The sequence below is a fragment of the Aquarana catesbeiana genome, linkage group LG10 (genome assembly GCF_042186555.1).
Source record: "Aquarana catesbeiana isolate 2022-GZ linkage group LG10, ASM4218655v1, whole genome shotgun sequence".
Classification (NCBI taxonomy): Eukaryota; Metazoa; Chordata; class Amphibia; order Anura; family Ranidae; genus Aquarana; species Aquarana catesbeiana.
The window spans coordinates 144,650,453-144,669,279 of record NC_133333.1 but is presented as its reverse complement, the minus strand read 5'-3'; the positions used below and the strand labels follow the sequence as shown (position 1 = coordinate 144,669,279).

Here is an 18,827-nt window from a genome sequence, read left to right as displayed (position 1 = left end):
TGCTTTGGTACTGTTCTAAACACGGGAAAAATGCGCCACTTTACAGGCATACTATAGACACCCCCCAGGCACAATATTTAAAGGAAAATGTCATTTTTATTGTTTCGCTTTAAGCATTACAAAAATCACTGCTCCCGAAAAAACTTCCATTCAAAAAAAAAAAAAATTTAATTGATACATGTCCCCTGGGGCAGGTCCCCAAACACTTTTTACGACAATAACTTGCATATAAGCCTTTAAAATGAACACTTTTGATTTTTCATGTTAATGTCCCATACATTAACGGTGTTCCAAAATTTCCCCGAACACTGCATATTGTTCGGTGTTCACAGAACATTCAAACAAAGTTCGGCCCAAACTTATGCTCAGGCCAAACCGTTCGCCCATCCCTACTGTCCAACACTAGCTAGAAAAAGATTCCTAGCTCAGAGGAAAAGACTGTCCTCTCTTTACTAACTACTGAATGTTTTGGAGTATCCCATGCCCAACTTCCCCTTTCCTGTTGAAGTTCTTCAAGCACTAAAATACCAAAAGACATCCCCTAGACTATATTTATTGGAGCCAGTGTAAATGGACTGTTGCTTGTGTGGACAGACAACCTCTTTACTTGTTGGGGAAGAACCACTTAAATGGCAGCAGCCCTATGTGGTAGCGCTACACTATAAACATTCTGCCAGGTAGTTATCACCAGGTAAACCCATAACATTAGTTTAAATTTTATCACGATTATCAAGAGAACTCATGGTCCATATATGTAGCATATCCTATATAAAAATGTATTTTCACCACTTTCATTGCTGTATACTATCTATACATTTTCTGGACTTGTCAAAAACTCATTTAAAGTACAATAATTAAATGTTATGCACCCAGGGGCAGCAGTAATATTAATAAATAAATGTTATGGTATGTCCCCAAACCCATTTGTTAATATTCCAGATTCTAATTCTAATATTTTGTATGACTGGTGGCCTTGGGGAAACAGACAGTTGGAAAACCTCTACAGAAACAAATATTGTATTCTGCTATGTATACAGCAATCACCTGTACTGAAATGTATAGTGTTGATAATATTTTCTTTCTTTTGCCTTTATGTATGGGGTGCAGATGTCAGGAGTGCTTAACGCACAGAGTGCAGAGGTCTGGAGTAGGTAACACAAGAGAGCAGAGGTCAGGAGTAAGTGATGCATAGTGTGCAATGGTCAGGAATAAGTGACAAAGTGCAGGGGTCAGGACTAAGTGACACATAGTGTACAGAGGTCAGGAGTAAGTGATATGCAGAGGGTAGAGGTCAGGATTAAGTGACTTGCAGAGGTCAGAGATCAAGAGTAAGTAATACATAGAGTGCAGGGGTCAGGAATAATAGGTGTTCAGAATTCAAAAGAAACGGGTAAGTGATGCACAGAGAGCAGGTCTTAGAAATAAGTGAGTCACACAGTTCAGAGATAAGGAGTAAAAGACGTACAGAGTGCAGAGTTCAAGAGTAAGTATCACATGTAGAACAGAGGTCAGGAATAATTATGTCAGATGAATCTCTAGTGGAGTGGGGATATCTCCTAACACTTGTCCCCAGCATGTCCCAGGCCACCAGGTAGTGCAGTGTAAATACTACACCGTGCAGGTGCCTCAGTCACCCTAAAATGACAATGCACACGTATTAGCTTGTATGTGCATAATTGACTATTCCCTTAATTATACTTTGTTTCAACATCAGAGAAATATAAAAAGAAATATAGGAAGCTTAGCATCCTCAATGTTATCATTAGTATTTACCACATACAGTTTTCAGAACTCAATATTTTCACAATGGTGATCCATTTACACGTAGCTATGAGACCAAATATGTTCATTTCACAAAGGATTTGAACAAGGGTTCTGAACTTTATTTTAGACATGTGACTCTAATTTTCAAATATCATTGAAACCAGCTAAAAAAGTGTTGCGTTAAAAAAAAAAGCGTAAATCTGTTGTTATGTGTTAGCTTTGTAGATTGAGCCTAATTTGTCATCATGAGTAGGGATGAGCTAAGGCTCAGGCCAAACTGAGTCTGGGGATGTTAGTGACATCATTGACCTATTACAGCCAGATGGCCATGTTTGGACAATGTAAGTGATCAAATATGGTCATGTGGGCATATTAGCTCAATGGTGTCCTCAGCATCCCTGCACCTTTGTTACATGTTTCTGCAGGACACAGTTAATTGGAATGGCAGCATGTTGTCATGTGGGAGTTTCCAGTTGGTTTGGGCCAAACCTTAGCTCATTAACAATCATGAGTTTAGTCAGGACTTGAAAAGCTCCCTGGCTGCAGTCTGATCTTGAAGTGCTTTCATAACAGGCTCCTAGTCAGGCTTATAAAAACGGTTCTCAAGCATCAAAGTGTGTTTCATAATAGTCTGTATAACTTAACAAGAAATCAGATTCAAAATGTCACTGCAAAAATTATAGTTGGCAATAGTTTGAATCTGGTCGGATAGGAAAGACAATTTTTAGGAAAGATACTTAAAAAAATAAGATAATCAAATCTATAGAGGAAGCAATGTAAAACAACATTATATCCTTATTACATACTGTATATCAAAAAAAGACCCAAAAGGTAGGACACTGTGGACTTTAATTGGTGCATAAAGACAAACAATTTAAAGTTATTTTTATAATCTTTATTATATATAAGATGCAGGCACTGCACATTTATTTTTAACTAAGCAGGTACTTACTACATTGGTATAGATCTCCATATGTTATATATACATACATATAATGTATATAGATATATACATTTATGAGTTCGATCTCCTGTCACATACCTTCCCCCTGGCTGGTCCCATTTGGGGCCCCTACTCTTGACAAACCGGGGGTTCCAGGAAGGGATGCATTTTCCTGGTTGGCATCTTGGTAGAGTAAAAGCTTGACTCCAGGGAGTAAATAAGCACAATGCTTTGTAATGTTGAGTGTATTTGTATGTACACTTGCATGCATATGCTCTTTGTATGCGTACATATGTACTGAAGTGATGTTTTGCTCACATTGTTTTGTTTAGATTTAAGATGATCTATACTAGTGATGGCGAACCTTGGAACCCCAGATGTTTTTGGAACTACATTTTCCACGATGTTCATGCACTCTGCAATGTAGTTGAGCATCATGGGAAATGCAGTTCCAAAACATCTGGGGTGCCAAGGTTCGCCATCACTGATCTAGACAATTACCCCTTGGAGCCCTCCTGAAAAAGCTGATTATCCCACGAAATGCGTAAAGGAAAACATCAAGGTGAATTAGGACCCCTTGTACATATTTAGAGTCTACAAAGGAGTCCACCATACTGAACAAGGATTTTATTGTACACCCTTTTTATATGCATGTTTTTATCCATTAATCTTATGTAAATAAAGATTGTAAAAATATTTTTTAAATTTTTTGTCCATATGCACCAATTAAAGTCCACAGTGCCCTCTCTTTGTTTTTGTTTTTTATATAAATGGCTTTAAAAAAAAAAAAAGTCCTGCATTCCTACTAGAAGGCATTACCACCTATCTGCAACTTACATCCCCTCCTTTCTTGCCCCTAGCTCTCCCTCTGCATGTATTTTTTTATAGAAATTACCTATACACATACCTCATTTTTAGCTGCCTTCCAGTGACATCACAGGTCCTCCTTTGTCCTGCTTGGCACTGGTGATCTTTACTACATTAGTTAATAACAGTGTGAAAAGGTCACATAGTACACAAAAAAAACTTTGTTTTGGAGACAGAAGCTAGAAATAAAGCAGAGCACCTGCCAACAAAGGCCAAACTTGCAATAACAAAATGCAAGCAAAGGTTCAGGACAAAAAATGTAGTACACAGGGGGCGATTTGCTAAAACTGGTACACTCAAAATCTGATGCAGCTGTGCATGGTAGTCAATCAGCTTCTAACCTCAGCTTGTTCAATTAAGCTTTGGCAATAAAACCTGGACGCTGATTGGTTTCTATCCAGAACTGCACCAGATTTTGCACTCTTCAGCTTTAGTAAATAACCCCCACAGTGTTCTTATGTTGTAGTGAATACAGTATACTAGGGTGCAGAATGCAGTAAAATGTTTTAGACTTTTACATATAATTATATATTTCATTCATTTAGGGAAACAAAACGTGCGGAACATACTTTGGCATAGAGGAGCAGGATTTGTCCATGTGTTGTTTTCAAGGCACTCTGTTACATCCTGACCTTCAAGCCTGAAGCTGTATAGGGAGAAAATGTGATTATTTATTTGTATAGGAAAGGTTTTCTTTCCTAACATATTTTCTATATTAGGACCGTTGGGTTTATTATTGTGGTTTATGACACCAATGCTGGAGGTCATTATTGTGAGCAATGACACCAATGTTGGAGGTTATCATTGCGGCCACTGACCCCGGGGATGAGGGTTATTATTGAAACCATTGACATCATTTTTGGAGGTTATTATTGCTGACATCAATGCAGGGAGTTATTGCATCCTTGGACACCAGGGCTGATGGTTATTATTGCGGCCACTGACATCAATGCTGGGGGGCTAATATTATTGCCACTGACACCAGTGATGAAGGCTATTATTATTGCCACTGACGCCAATGATGGGGGCTATTATTATTGCCATTGACACTGGTGATTTTTTTTCTTTTTTACTCTTGTTTTCTCTTCAATGTCAATTAGAGTACATTACAAATAACACACCAAGTCCAACATTTTCAGGAGTGGAGGTGTGGTATAACTTATTCATTTTGAATGGGTTGTCTAACTCAGCCTCTTTCAGTCAGGGCGCCTTCAGGTTTCTTTAGCAGGCAAAATGCCTAAATATTGCCCAAAAATTGTGTACAAGCCAGTGGGTGGATGAAGCGTGCCTTTTAGTTTCCCAGAGCCATGGGTTTTCAAGTGCACCATTGCAACCTTCCAGACGCCAGCATCCTAACTACTGACATCACCGGTTGATAAGGGGGAAGTCGGGCACCTGCACAGCATCTTTCTTTGCCCTTTCCTTGCCCCTCTCCATCAGCACTTGGGTCACATTAGCCGAGTGAGGAAGAGAAACCGAGGGAGAAGAGAAAATTTGATTGCGATACCAGTGTGCAAAGGTTTATTTGATTTAGAAGAATAAATCACCTCTAACATTGGGTGTTCTACGTGTGGGGATATTGCTGCATTATGTAAAACCATTCGAAATTTAAGAATGGGGTATCTCAAGATTGTGCAGAATTTCAAACGGTGCCTAGAATGAAAAAAGGTTGAGAAACACTGATCTAACTTGATGTAATGCACCTTAACACACACAAAAATGTGATTGTGAAGTGTCAGGAACCGCACTTGAGACCTGTCAATAATTTCAAGTCCACTGATCTGGATTACCAGGGCTTTTTTTTTAGCAGGAACGCGGAAGAACGCAGTTCCGGCACCTCCAGAACTGAATGTATGTAATGGCAAGGGGTGCTGGGGTGTGCTGGAGGGTCTATTGATGCTGAGAGGATCTGTTTTTGCAGAGGAAGGGGGATCTATGTGGCTGGGGTGTATCTTATGTTGTTGGGGGTATGTCATTGCTGGGAGGGATCTACTGTTGAAGGAAGGTCTATTGATGCTGCCTGCTGGGGAATCTATAGTTTCTGGAGGGAATCTATTTTTGCAGGGGGTCTATTGTTGCTGCGGAGGTCTATTGTTGCTGATGAGGAGTCTATTGTTGCTGGTGAGGGATCTATTGTTGCTCAAGGTGGCTATTATGTTGCACGGAGTCAATCATTGCTAGGAGGGATCTACTGTTGAGGTAGGAGTCTAATGTTGCTGGCTGTTGGAGGGTCTATTGATGCTGGCTGTTGGGAGTCAATTGCTGCTGGGGTGGATCTATTGTCGCTGGGGTATCCATTGTTGCTAGATTACTATTTTACTGCCTTTCTTTTTATCATTAACAAATTCCATACAAAATACTTAGCACCACAAAACAATACTTGGTTCTCTATTCTCTAAAAGGGGTGGTACTGGGAGGTGGGTAAGTTGAGGAGCAAAGGAATGGTGCTCGGAGGTGGGTAGGGGGCGGAGTCAAGGGATGACTCGGAAGGGAGGAGTTCCTGCACCCATTCTCTGAGAAAAAAAAGCCCTGTGTATTACTATGTAAAATTTTTAGTGTAATGAAAAGCCGCATACACAATAGTATACACAGGGTCTAACAAAAGTATATTCATACGTACAGACCTTTAATAATCAAACCAACTAAAAATCCAAACTTACCCTGGACTGCATATATACTGGACTCTTATCCCTGTCACAGGATTTCCATACTTCACAAAGGAGCCATCCTCAATTACGGGAGGGTCACCACAAAGAGATATTGCTACATAAAAAAACAAATTGATTTTTTTTTTTAATGTCTAATCAACAACATCAATACAACAGCATGATGTATAGCAACGTACTGCATAGTGATATACAGATATACAGTACATGGGAAATAAAGCATTTCATTTTAATTAGTGTAAACAAAGGAAAACACGTGACTTACATTATCAATCAGTCTTAGTTCGTAGGGTTCAATATTGAGTTGGCCCACCCTTTGCAGCTATAACAGCTTCAGCTCTTCTGGGAAGGCTGTCCACAAGGTTTAGGAGTGTGTCTATGGGAATGTTTGACGATTCTTCGAGAAGTGCATTTGTGAGGTCAGGCACTGATGTTGGATGAGAAGGCCTGGCTTGCAGTCTCCGCTCTAATTCATCCCAGAGGTGTTCTATCGGGTTGAGGTCAGGACTCTGTGCAGTCCAGTGAAGTTCTTCCACCCCAAACACGCTCATCTGAGTCTTTATGGACCTTGTTTTGTTCCCATAAAGTTGGGCGCATGAAGTTGTCCAAAATGTCTTGGTATGCTGACGTCTTAAGAGTTCCCTTCACTGGAACTAAGGGGCCAAGCCCAACCCCTGAAAAACAACCCCACACCATATTCCCCCTTCCACCAAATGATTTGGACCAGTGCACAAAACAAGGCCCATAAAGACACGGACAAGCGTGTTTGGGGTGGAGGAACTTCACTGGTCTGCACAGAGTCCTGACCTCAACCTGATATAACACCTTTGGGATCAATTAGAGCGGAGACTGCGAGCCAGGCTTTCTCATCCAACACAGTGCCTGACCTCACAAATGCGCTTCTGGAAGAATAGTCAAACATTCCCATAGACACACTCCTAAACCTTGTAGACAGCCTTCCCAGAAGAGTTGAAGCTGTTATAGCTGCAAAGGATGGACCAACTCAATATTAAACCCTATGGACTAAGACTGAGATGCAATTAAAGTTTATGTGTGTGTAAAGACAGGCATTCCTATACTCTTCACAATATAGTGTATGTGTGTGTGTGTGTGTGTGTGTGTGTGTGTATATATATATATATATAGGCCAGTATGGTGGGCTGAGTTTATGGGAGGAGTCTGGGGAGCATTTATGCAGACCACTCATCTGTGATCTTTCGGTTCTCCGTTAGTGGTTTTTCATAGATCGAGTCTTGCTCAACTGTCGCAGGTAGGATTCATATTTAATTACTTCATTTCACGTGCATTTGTTGTTAGGTTTCCCGTTTCATTGAAGCCCCGCAGCGGAGCTTACGAGTCATTCGTTAAGTCTTTGAGCGCAGTCTTATTTTAGCCTTGTGCAAACCACAAACTCGTTGCTCAGTTCGTTGAGTACAAACCCTGTGCGGATTCATATCAGTTTCATTCGTACATTCTTTTGCTCTTTCATTGTTGCAGGCTACGAAATTAATTAATTTCATCTCAAACACTGTCTATCATTTCAGTTATTTTAGTTCGTATACCCCCTAGTCCATTCCGAATCCAGTCGCATCAGCCACTCACAGATTCGTATCGGCTTGTTTTCAGCCATATCATTTCATTTCATTCCATGCTCCCCAGTCCGGTTCGCTGTCAGTAGCAATGGGGCACATTGATTCGTGTCTCTGTCATCGCAATCATTTCATTTCATTTCGTATACCCTGCACTCCTTCCTGAATCCAGTCCCATCAGTGACACACAGATTCGTGTCGGCTTATTTTTGGTCATTTCATCTCATTTCATTCCATGCTCCACAGTCCGGTGCGCTGTCAGTCGCTATTGTAGCTCACCGATTTCTGTCTCTGTCATGGCAATCATTTCATTTCATTTCGTATACCCTGCACTCCAATCCGAATCCAGTTGCATTAGTGACACATCAATTCGTGCCGGCTTATCTTCAGATATTTCATCTCATCTCATCTCATTTCATTCCATGCTCCACAGTCAGGTTTGTTGTCAATCACTATTACGGCTCACCAATTTCTGTCTCTGGCATGGCAATCATTTCATTTCATTTGTATATCCTGCACTCCGATCCAAATCCAGTCACATTAGTGACACACCGATGTGTGTCGGCTTGTTTTCAATCATTTTATCTAATTTCATTCCATGCTCCACAGTCCGGTTCGCTGTCAGTCGCAATGTGGCACACCGATTCGTGTCTCTGTCATGGCAATCATTTCATTTCATTTTGTATACCCTGCACTCCGATCCGAATCCAGTCACTTCAGCATCTCATCGATTCGTGTCAGCTTAATTTTGGTCATTTCATTTCATTCATTACAGTCTGCTTCGTTGTCAGTCGCAAAGGCGGCGCCAATTCGTATTACTGTCATGTCAATCATTTCATCAATTTCATTTTCGATTTATATCACTGTCATGTCAATCATTTCTTCATTTCAAATCGTGTACCCCACACGCCGATCCGAATCCAGCGGCTCTGATTCGTGCCGGCTTCATTTCGACCATTTCATTTCATTTAGTTTCCTATTCTACAGTCCAGTTCATTGTCAAGTCGCAATGGCAGCTCACGATTCATATCATTATCAAGTTAATCGTTTCATTAATTTAATTTCATATACCCCACACTCGGATCCAAATCCAGTTGCTTCAGCAGCACTCCGATTCCTGTCAACTTCATTCGGTCATTTCATTTTTTCGTTACATTTCATTCCATACGCCACAGTCTAGTTTGTTGTCAGTCGCAATTGCACAGATTCGTATCACTGCCGTTGCAATCATTTCAGTTGTCTTATTTTGTATACTGTCTGTCACTTTCTCTTTTAGGTGCGGCACCCGATTCATGTCGGTTCTTTTCGGTTATCTAATTTTGTTTTGTGTCATGTCATATGCTCTACAGTTCGGTTCGATACTGGTCGCTTCAGTGACACAACAATTTGCTTTAGTTTCAGATCATTGCATGATATTTCACGTAATTTTCGGACATCCTACAGTACGACTTACTCTACTTTCCTGTTCAAATCCAGTCGCAACCATGACACATCCACTCACATTGCTTCAGATCAACTGTTTCATTTAATTTTATTCAATTTCATTCATGGTTCGCCTTTCTGATAAGGTTTTCTCTTGCAGTCATTGCAAGCATATTTCAAGTGGCACAATCCAGCCACTCATCATCTCTGACGGCATATAATCAAGCCACTCACCATTGTCTGTCTGTCATTTCTCCTTAACACCGTTCATTCTCGGCCAGAGCGGCAGCAAAGCTCACGCAGTTCCAAACTGGCAAGAAGTGGAGCATCATCAACACAGAGTTGTTCTGCCACCACTCTGCCAGTCCTACGCTCCACACTCTGCGCTATCTGCCAGTCCTCCACCCGCACCTACCTGGTGCTCCAACGCAGCAGTCAGACGCCCTCTCAATTTCCCCTCCACCTCCGGTACTGGTCAGGGCCCCCGCTCAGTAGCTCCAGGTGGACAAGTTGGGACGCCCTATTCTGTCAGTAGGGGGAGCATCGATCTGCAATAACTTTAATTTCAGCTCGTGCAACTACAGCCAATGCTGGCTGCTCCATATTTGTACCACGTGTCACAGGGCACATCCAAAAAACGCATGCCAAGCAGCACAATTCATCCTAACTAGATCAAGTGGACGTCCAATGGCTAAGGTTTTACCTCGCCTCACACCCCACTACCTCACTGGCTGCTTTCCTCATACAAGGATTCGCAGCAGGATTTCCTACTGGCCTCATCACACTAGCCCACTCGACTCACGAGTGCAGGAATCTCCGGTCAGTGGCCTTCGACGATCTAGCTATAGACAATCTACTACAGGCGGAACTGAATCGAGGCTTCATCATTGGCCCTTTCGCACCATCTGGAGAGTTAGCCCTATTGGGCTTGTCATGGGCAAGTTCTCGAATAAACTTCAGTTGGTGTACGACTTGTCTGCATCTCAATTTTAATTTATTAATTCCTTCAGAGGAATTCTCCCTGAAATATGCTTCAGTCGATCTGGTGATTTAGACCATTGTTAATATAGGCACGGGCACATGGCTGTCTAAAGCTGACATATCAGATGCATTTAAGCTTCTGCCCATCGAGCCATCCCTCTAGCGTTGGCACGGCATTAAATGGAAAGAGTCATTTTACTTTGCCACCAAGTTGAAACCAGAGTAAACCAGGCCACGGCCGATATCATTAACAAGGGCAGGTCCAAGTCGCTCCCCATTATGTCCTTCCTATGCAGGCTGGTGCAATTATCTCTGCAGCATCAATTCAATGTTCACTGCATGAACATTCTGGGCAAGTGCAACGTCGCAGCAGACGCAGTGTCCCGTTTTAACTTCATTTCATTCTTTCAGTAGAAACCCAGAGCCAACCCAACATCATCTCCTATCCCACCTTGGTCTCAGCTGACATTGGATTAATGCCGCACCTTCGCAGTACGACCCAGCTCATCAATCAGTCTTTATCCCGCAACACACTAAAGGCCTACCGCACCACTTGGAATGCCTTCTGCAAGTTTCTGGCATTTTGCCCCGGGGCAACGTAAGCAGACATTAAGCAGCCCGTCGCCAACTCCAAATGCTTGCCCATCACTAGTACCATCTTCAGAGACATGTCGACTATCCTCTCTCATTCCCCATTTGGGTTTAATCCCAGCTTGGTCATTCAAGCTGCCATCTACCTGGCCTTCTATGGCTTTTTGCAGCCTAGCGAGTATACCTGTAAAGGCCCTACCGGCCAGGTACTGTGTAGATGTCACCTGGCTCGCTTCCAAGATCACTTCATTCTCCACCTCGCAGTATCCAAAACCCAGAAATCCGTCCCGGGTCGAAATCCAACTATTCCAAACCAACAACATCTGGTGCCCAGTAGCGATACTGGACCGCCTACTGTCCCTCCTACTCAGCCAGTCGAACTCTAGCCCCCTGCTACCTTTTCTGACCAACCCCTTGAGTGGCAGCCAGTTCATCAAGCATGTCAGGATCCTCCTGCATAACCTAGGCCCCGACCCCAGCTGGTACTCTGAAAATTCCTTCCGAATTGAAGCAGCCTCAGCCGCATCTCAGCACTGGGTTCCAGACCACATCATCAAGAAGTTAGGCAGGTGGAGCTAGTACATTCCGACCCCTCAGATAGAAATGTCGCATGCATTTACCAAACTTGCTCAGTAAATAACACTAGACCAATAAAGAGCTTTCATCCCTACCTGAATGTTTTTGCCCCCTTTTTTGGTATACCGGTCAGCAGACCAGGGCACACTTCAGGTCTATGTTATGTTGTGAGTCTTGTGGCGTGTTTATCTGGTTCATATCCATCTCAGCTGAAGGGCTTCGACCATAAATAAGAAGGCCAGTATGGTGGTCTGAGTTTATGGGAGGAGTCCGGGGGGGTATTTAAGCAGCCCACTCATCTGTGGTCTTTGTCGGTTCCTGTGCGCGATACCCTCCCTCCCATTCCCCTTTTCAGGGGATTTCTCAGCACATTTCTTTCCACAAGCATTTATTACTTATCTTGGGTATGCCCCCTTTTTTGGTATACTGGCCAGCAGACCAGTGCACACTTCAGGTCTACGTTATGTTGTGAGTCTTGTGGCGTGTTTATGTGGTTTATATCCATCTCGACTGAAGGGCTTCGACCATACATAAATTATACATCTATATATATATCTATATATATATGTATATATAGATATATCTATATATACATATATATATATAGATATATATCTATATATAGATATATATCTATATATAGATATATATCTATATATAGATATATATATAGATATCTATATATATATCTATATATATACACATTTTGCTATTCAAGGATATAATTAATACTACGATGAGAGAAAAGCAGCAAACTGTTCCAGTACATTGAAAAAAATTAATGAGGATCATTTTACCTGTGATTGTGTGAAAATATGCATTGTTGGCTGCCACCAGGAAACATAGCTGAGCAATTATTTAAAGCTAAAATTTAAGCTAAACAAATGTTGTTGAAATACAAAAAGAATGTCTGTTCTTACTTGAACTTTGGATTCCATTACATATTTCTCCCGGGTATTTGCAATATTCCAGCATTAAACAACTCTTGGACTTTGCCTCTATGCAAGAGTTTTCTGTAATTAAGACTGATCATTGCTTCTCTCTCCTTTTTCAGGGTGACTGGTCTCGTATCTGCCCCCTGTATTTTTCTGCAGGCAGCCTGTAGTGAGAGGACCTGCTGAGACCCACCACTCTATTTTCTGCACATGCTGTGTAGCACAGTGATCATTTCATAATTTCTGAATTTGCAAGGGTATTTGGAGCTCAGAAAGTGGACTGATATTCCATGTGGGTATTGAATTATAGATTTTTCCTGAAGTTCATTTTTGAGGGCTGGTTCACACTGGAACACGTGTGGACTCACACGTTTCGGTTTTGACAGCCCATTAAATGTAATGGGCTGCCCCATTTCTGAACACAGAAAAAGTGGTGCAAACACTACTTTTTCAGATCAGGTCACACCAAACTGCATGTTACTGAGGTACCATAGGGTTTGGTGGACGAAAATGGGTTGCATTTGCAAGATGCATTAGTGGTGCCATTAACAACAGCGTGTTAACATGCAGGGTGGGAAACATGCATAAAACATGACATTTTCACACCATGTTCTAGTTTGAACCAGCACTAATGCCCCGTACACACGGTCGGACATTGATTGGATATTCCGACAACAAAATCCTAGGATTTTTTCCGACGGATGTTGGCTCAAACTTGTCTTGCATACACACGGTCACACAAAATTGTCGGAAAATCCGATCATTCTGTGACATAAAACACATACGTCGGGACTATAAACGGGGCAGTAGCCAATAGCTTTCATCTCTTTATTTATTCTGAGCATGCGTGGCACTTTGTGTGTGGGATTTGTGTACACACGATCATAAATTCCGACAACAGATTTTGACTCAAACTTTGTGTGTCGGAAAATCCGCTGGAAAATGCGTGATGGAGCCTACACACGGTCGGAATTTCTGACAACAAGGTCCTATCACACATTTTCCGTCGGAAAATCCGACCCTGTGTACGGGGCATATCAGTTTTAGAATTAAAGTTTAGTGACTGTCTGACAAAAATTACCTAATATCAAAGACATCCTAATAAAGAAGGCTCCATATTCCTAGAAGCCATTAATCCCTCTCACACAAACTTAAGACCAAATACTAACAAGAAACTCAAGCTAAAGGTTTATTTCATGCAAATAAACTATTTGGGCATTGTTATAGTTAGGGGAATGTGATGTGGCCAGTGAGTCCCTGTGATTTCTCAACAGACTTCTATAATGCTAATACTTTGTGGAGAAAAAAAAAATTGTTGCAGGCTGCAGGGAACTCAAATGTCTTAAACCATGGCTCTTAGGTAGAAGTTTGGAAAGTCCAAGTGATGCTTGCTGTCTGCTCAGACCACCTGCCAATGCCATTTGCTCCTGATTATTGTATAGTTTCAACTTACTCAGCTGATGCCCCTGTCATCCATTCTCTGCCCCTTGGCTTTGTTTGAGTCTATATATATATATATATATATATATATATATATATATATATATATACCATGGAATATATATATATTCCATGGTAGAACCCAGAAAAGGGCATATTTGTATGCAGAAGTCAGTCAAGCCTGCAGTCTAATGCTTGTGATATTGCATTTATAACACGTGCTCCAAGCTCTCTTTGTCTGTCCTGCTCTGCTGTTTGGATTCCCTCGTTGACAACCTCAGATCAGATATCGACTACTCTCTGAATTCTGCCTGCCTTTCGGCTACTGATTGACCCTGACTATTCTGAACCTTGCCTGTCTTGTACCTGAACTGTCATTGAAACACTCTGCCTGTCTGTCAACTGCAAGTACCTGTTTACTCAGTTCGTGCCTGGGGGCAACCAGGTTCCAGTAGGCATGCTTGCCTTATGGGAAAGGGGGCGGCTATAGGTGAAGAACACAGAAGCTAGCTATAGGGTCTGTTAGGGGTAAGCATGACAACTTACAGATTTTCCAGTAGGGTCTGTACTATGTGTGCTTGGCCCCCTTTATCACAATTAAGTATCTTGGAAATATAATATATACAAAACCTTACACTCTTGCTCTTAAAAATGCATCATTAAGCAGTATATTTACTTTTTACAGTAATCTAACAAATTATATGGAAGAACTTTGCTGGATACAAGAACAGTGGAAATGAAAATTGCCAATTACATAAAGACACAATAAAATCCATTTTGTTCAACCAATAAAAAAAAAAAAAAAAAAAAAAAAGGGGGGCCAAAATCCAAAGTTCCTTCCTGATCCCAATAAAAGCACTTGGATATTCACTGCGTCAACAATTTCTGGTGTTATTACCTATAAATGTTAATATCCAGTTATCTTTATGTGCCTTTAGGAATGCATCCAGCTCTTTTTAAAACAATCTCCTGAACTAGCCAAAACTAGATCTTGAAAAGTTTGAAAGCTTGAAATGTTTGCATTAAAGGAAGGGGATGGCAAGAGAAAATGCATGCATGAGAGGACAGTGGTAATACAAAGGTAAGTAAAAGTATTGGAATGAAATTCTTCTTTTATGCCAGCAATGTTGAAATATATTTCATTTCATTACAGATTGAATGGACAGTGATATAATTTGACTCAAACATTGGGTGTTTGCCATTATGGGGCAATCGCGGGAAATTCGAGAGCCGCGGAATGCCCCATAATGCACTGCGAGATTTGGGTCCCCCCCAAAGCACCCTGTCCCCATGTTGATGAGAACAAGGGCCTCATTCCCACAACCCTTGTTCGGTGGTTGTGGGGGTCTGCGGACGGGGGGCTTATCAGAATCTGGAAGCCCCCTTTAACAAGGGGGCCCCCAGATCCTGCCCCCCCATATGTGAGTGGGTATGGGATACATTGTACCCCTACCCATTCACCAAAAAAAGTGTCAAAAAAGTAAAAACCAAAAAACACAGTTTTTGACAATTCCTTTATTAAAAAAGAAAGAAAAAGTGTCCCGCAATGGGCATCCATCTTCAATCACGCTTCAATGACTACTGTCTCTTGGCTGTGACAGCTGTAATATAGGCAAGGGCGGGGCCACCTGTTGACATAACTGAGTGACCCTGCCCCCTTTGATGCCATAAGAGGGGGGGTCATCCAGTTATGTCAGCGGGTGGCCCCGCCCTTGCCTATATAACAGCTGTCACAGCAAAAAGATAGCAGTCTTGTTAAAGAGGGCTTCCAGATTCTGATAAGTCCACTGCCCGCAGACCCCAACAACCAATGGCCAACATTGTGGGGACGAGGCCCTTGTTCCCATCAACATGTGGTGCAGGGGTAGGATCATAGAGTATTCTGTTTGTTCGGGCACTGGATCGTCTGTGGAATGTACTCAACAAGGGAGAGACATGGAAGCACATTGTGGCTGCCTAGGTTTTTTTTTTGGTCAAGAAATGCAAGCCTTACACTGTTGGAAGATGTTAACAAGAAAGTGCTGCAACACATCATCATAGTTTCTGAATGTCTGCATATGTTGCCTTGAACGCTGCACTGCTGAAATGCTCCTCTGTGCTGGGGTTACTACCAGCTAATGATGCCACCTGTCATCAGCGGTGCACAGAGATGACAATAATAATGTGCCAGCTCCTGCCTCGTCTCTCTCTTTGCAGCAGCAGCTCAGTGAATGTGGAGTACATGTGAGCACATTGTATATAGGGATATAATAATACCCCTATTTGACCGACTGACTGATTGACCGACCAAACGGGGGGTCGGGTAGTTTGTTTTCCGGCCCCCCCCAAAAAATAGAGCACCAGCCACCACTGCATTCAACCCTTCCAGGGGTGCTGGATCTTCTTCTTCTAGAAAGTTCTTGAACAAGTGGAACAAGGCAAATGGGAAGCATGAATACATATTGTGCTGCAGTCAGTCCCTGAGGTGGTGTACCCAGAAGGTGGCTGAGAATCACATAAATAGTCTGAGCTGTAAAACAGCAGTGTCCTCCTGTCCAAGGGATTCTACCTGTTCAGGTGGGAGGTAGTTACCTCTCACCTCCAGCCGTTCTGCTGTTTCAAGTTACTGTTTATCAACGTCCTGGCTGTGGGCCTACATCTGAAAGGGTATCGGCACCCTGAAACTTCACCTAAGGATCCAGTCTCCATAGAGGTAGGCATCTGGAATAAGCTGAATGGGCACAGCTACTCTGGTACTGTTTTTCTGCAAGGTCTAAGTGACTGTGTACTATTGGGATTGCTGGGCCTCGTTGCTCTTTTCCTCTGAGGTACACACTGATTAGTCCCCTTTAGTTTAGTGGAAAGACTTTACACTAAGTTGATCTAAGTAATTCCTGTCCTGAGAGGTACATACGTTAGTCTCCTCTAGTTTCGCAATGGGAGGACTGTCCTTTAAAGCTGGGTCAAGTAGTTCTCCTCCTGAGGAGTACATACCTCTGGACTCTACTAGTCTCTTATGGGAAGATTGTACTCTGAGCTGAGCTAAAGAACTGTTCCTGAAGTTTGCAACATAGAGAAGAGTGTCCTCTTGTTTCTGCTAGTTGTTTTACAATAAAACCACAAAAAGACACCCCTAGGCTGCTCTTTGTGTCAGTGTGCCTGAACTGTGCTCTGTGTGTGCTGGCATCCTCTGCATTAGTGGGGGAGAACTCTGACATCATCATCATCTGTGCTGGAATTGTACAGTGTACAGTAACTGTGCCTTTGACCATAGTCAGCCAGTGGCCCTTTCGGGGGGTAGCGCTATATATCTGTTTATAGGAAACCGTTACTGTATTCAATATAATACATTTAAAAAAAATTATTTGCCAAGGCATTCGTATTTAGAATTGTTAAATAGTGATGATTTAGAATAGATGGCGATAGATAAGCAGGAAAACAGCTGTTCCCACGTCCATCCTCTGGCATTCCCACAGATAATGTGTTTAAAAATGCAAAGGGATTATAGCACTAAAATAAAAATGAATCATGTCATGTTGCTGTTACCTTCACAGGGTGCTGTCACACTCCACTTCTTATCTCCTTGACAACGGCTGTGTGCCATCTCCTGTCCATTGGTTATTTTGAATCCCGGATTACAGCGTATTGTCATATGATCACCAAAGTTTTTTGTGTTCTGATTCAGACTTGTATTAGCGTTCTCAATGGTCACAGGCCAGGGGCAGCTGTTGTGAGCTTTAACATAAACACAACAATATTACTGAAGAACCAAATGAATTGCAAAGTGTGCAGTCTGTGTGCAAAGTGCAGTAATAAGAAACAACCATTTAAGAGTTAAAGTAGAACTATGGAAGAAATAACTTCTAAAATAAAATATTATCCATGGGTGGTTACGGATTCCCTCTATTTATTCCATATATGTATTAATTTGTCTATTCCTATAGGTAGCTAGTCTATTAAAACTCTGATAATGTTACTGTTGATAGCACAATAATATGAGGTTAGCTATGAAAATAAACACACTGCTTAATAAAATCACGTCTTATTTATTTCCAAAGAAAATAGGAAAATGCTAATATGAAAATACTATAGAGCATGTAACAAAAAAAATCAAAGCTACTTATCGCAAGGCTGTCCCCTAGACATGATCTCATCAGCTGGGCTCAAGATGGTAACAGAGAGAGCTCTATGTCTCGGTCAGCCCTTTTTAAACTTCAATCATACGCTGTCCAGACCCAACCCCATTACCAGCCCATCTAGACTTTTGACAAATCAAAGTAATTACGGAGCAGTCCTCCTCAATATATTATATTACTGTCAGTCCTGCTGTATTGTCCTCTAGGGGCAGCAATGTCCATGTATCATGTCTATGTGCACTGGGTCATCTTCAGTGCCTGTTGATCCTTTGATCTTTGTAACCCACCTTCATCAATCATCCTGGCAGCCATGGCCCTCTTTGAAGCTTGCTTGCAGAGCGTTATCACACCAGTCGGTCAGGAGCCAAGCTGTTGTTCAGCCTTGATAGGGGGCCTGACTTCTTCTTTCAGATGAAGATTCTGATATGCTACAAAGCTTTGATGTGCAACTTGTTACATTCCAGGCAGCCCCCAAGAGGCTTGGTATAGCCATAGTTCATATTTCAAACACCTCTTGTATTATGAAATAAAACATGTTGCCTTCCAACAATGGGCAAAACTTTTTTTTCATTTTGGATAGAGTAAGGGAAGAATATAACCCCTGTCAAGTTTTTTTTCACCATCTTTGTTTCATTGCAGAGATTTCCCTTCACTCCCTGTCCCATAGCGAAACAGGAAGTGAGAGGAAATCCCTGCAAATTAGGGAATTTCTTGGGGACCCCCAGGTCACTAGAGCTAGTGTCCCCTATGGAAGATGTTCCCTCTATTACTTTTCTGGGGACAACCCAAAATTTGGGATTTTCTTTTAATTTCACTTTCAATAATAACAGTAAACAGGACAGATAGAGAGGGTGACTCTCCTTAATGGGAGCACAGACAGCAATACAAACTGACAGGTGTTCTAATCCCTCTCCACTCCAAAACTAAAAAAAAGTTGT

The 18,827-nt window shown here is 41.9% G+C and overlaps 1 protein-coding gene across 1 annotated transcript in view; it reads right to left on the bottom strand.

Annotated features, from left to right (window-relative positions):
- Window positions 1-18,827, bottom strand: part of LOC141110935 (beta-2-glycoprotein 1-like) — a 153,477-nt gene that overhangs the window by 35,454 nt on the left and 99,196 nt on the right. The window contains exons 3-5 of the mRNA XM_073602748.1: window positions 17,300-17,488; window positions 6,235-6,337; window positions 4,144-4,220 (exon numbers count right to left, since the gene is read on the bottom strand). Of these exons, the coding sequence (XP_073458849.1) occupies window positions 4,144-4,220; window positions 6,235-6,337; window positions 17,300-17,488 (369 nt within the window). The remainder of the gene's footprint in view (window positions 1-4,143; window positions 4,221-6,234; window positions 6,338-17,299; window positions 17,489-18,827) is intronic.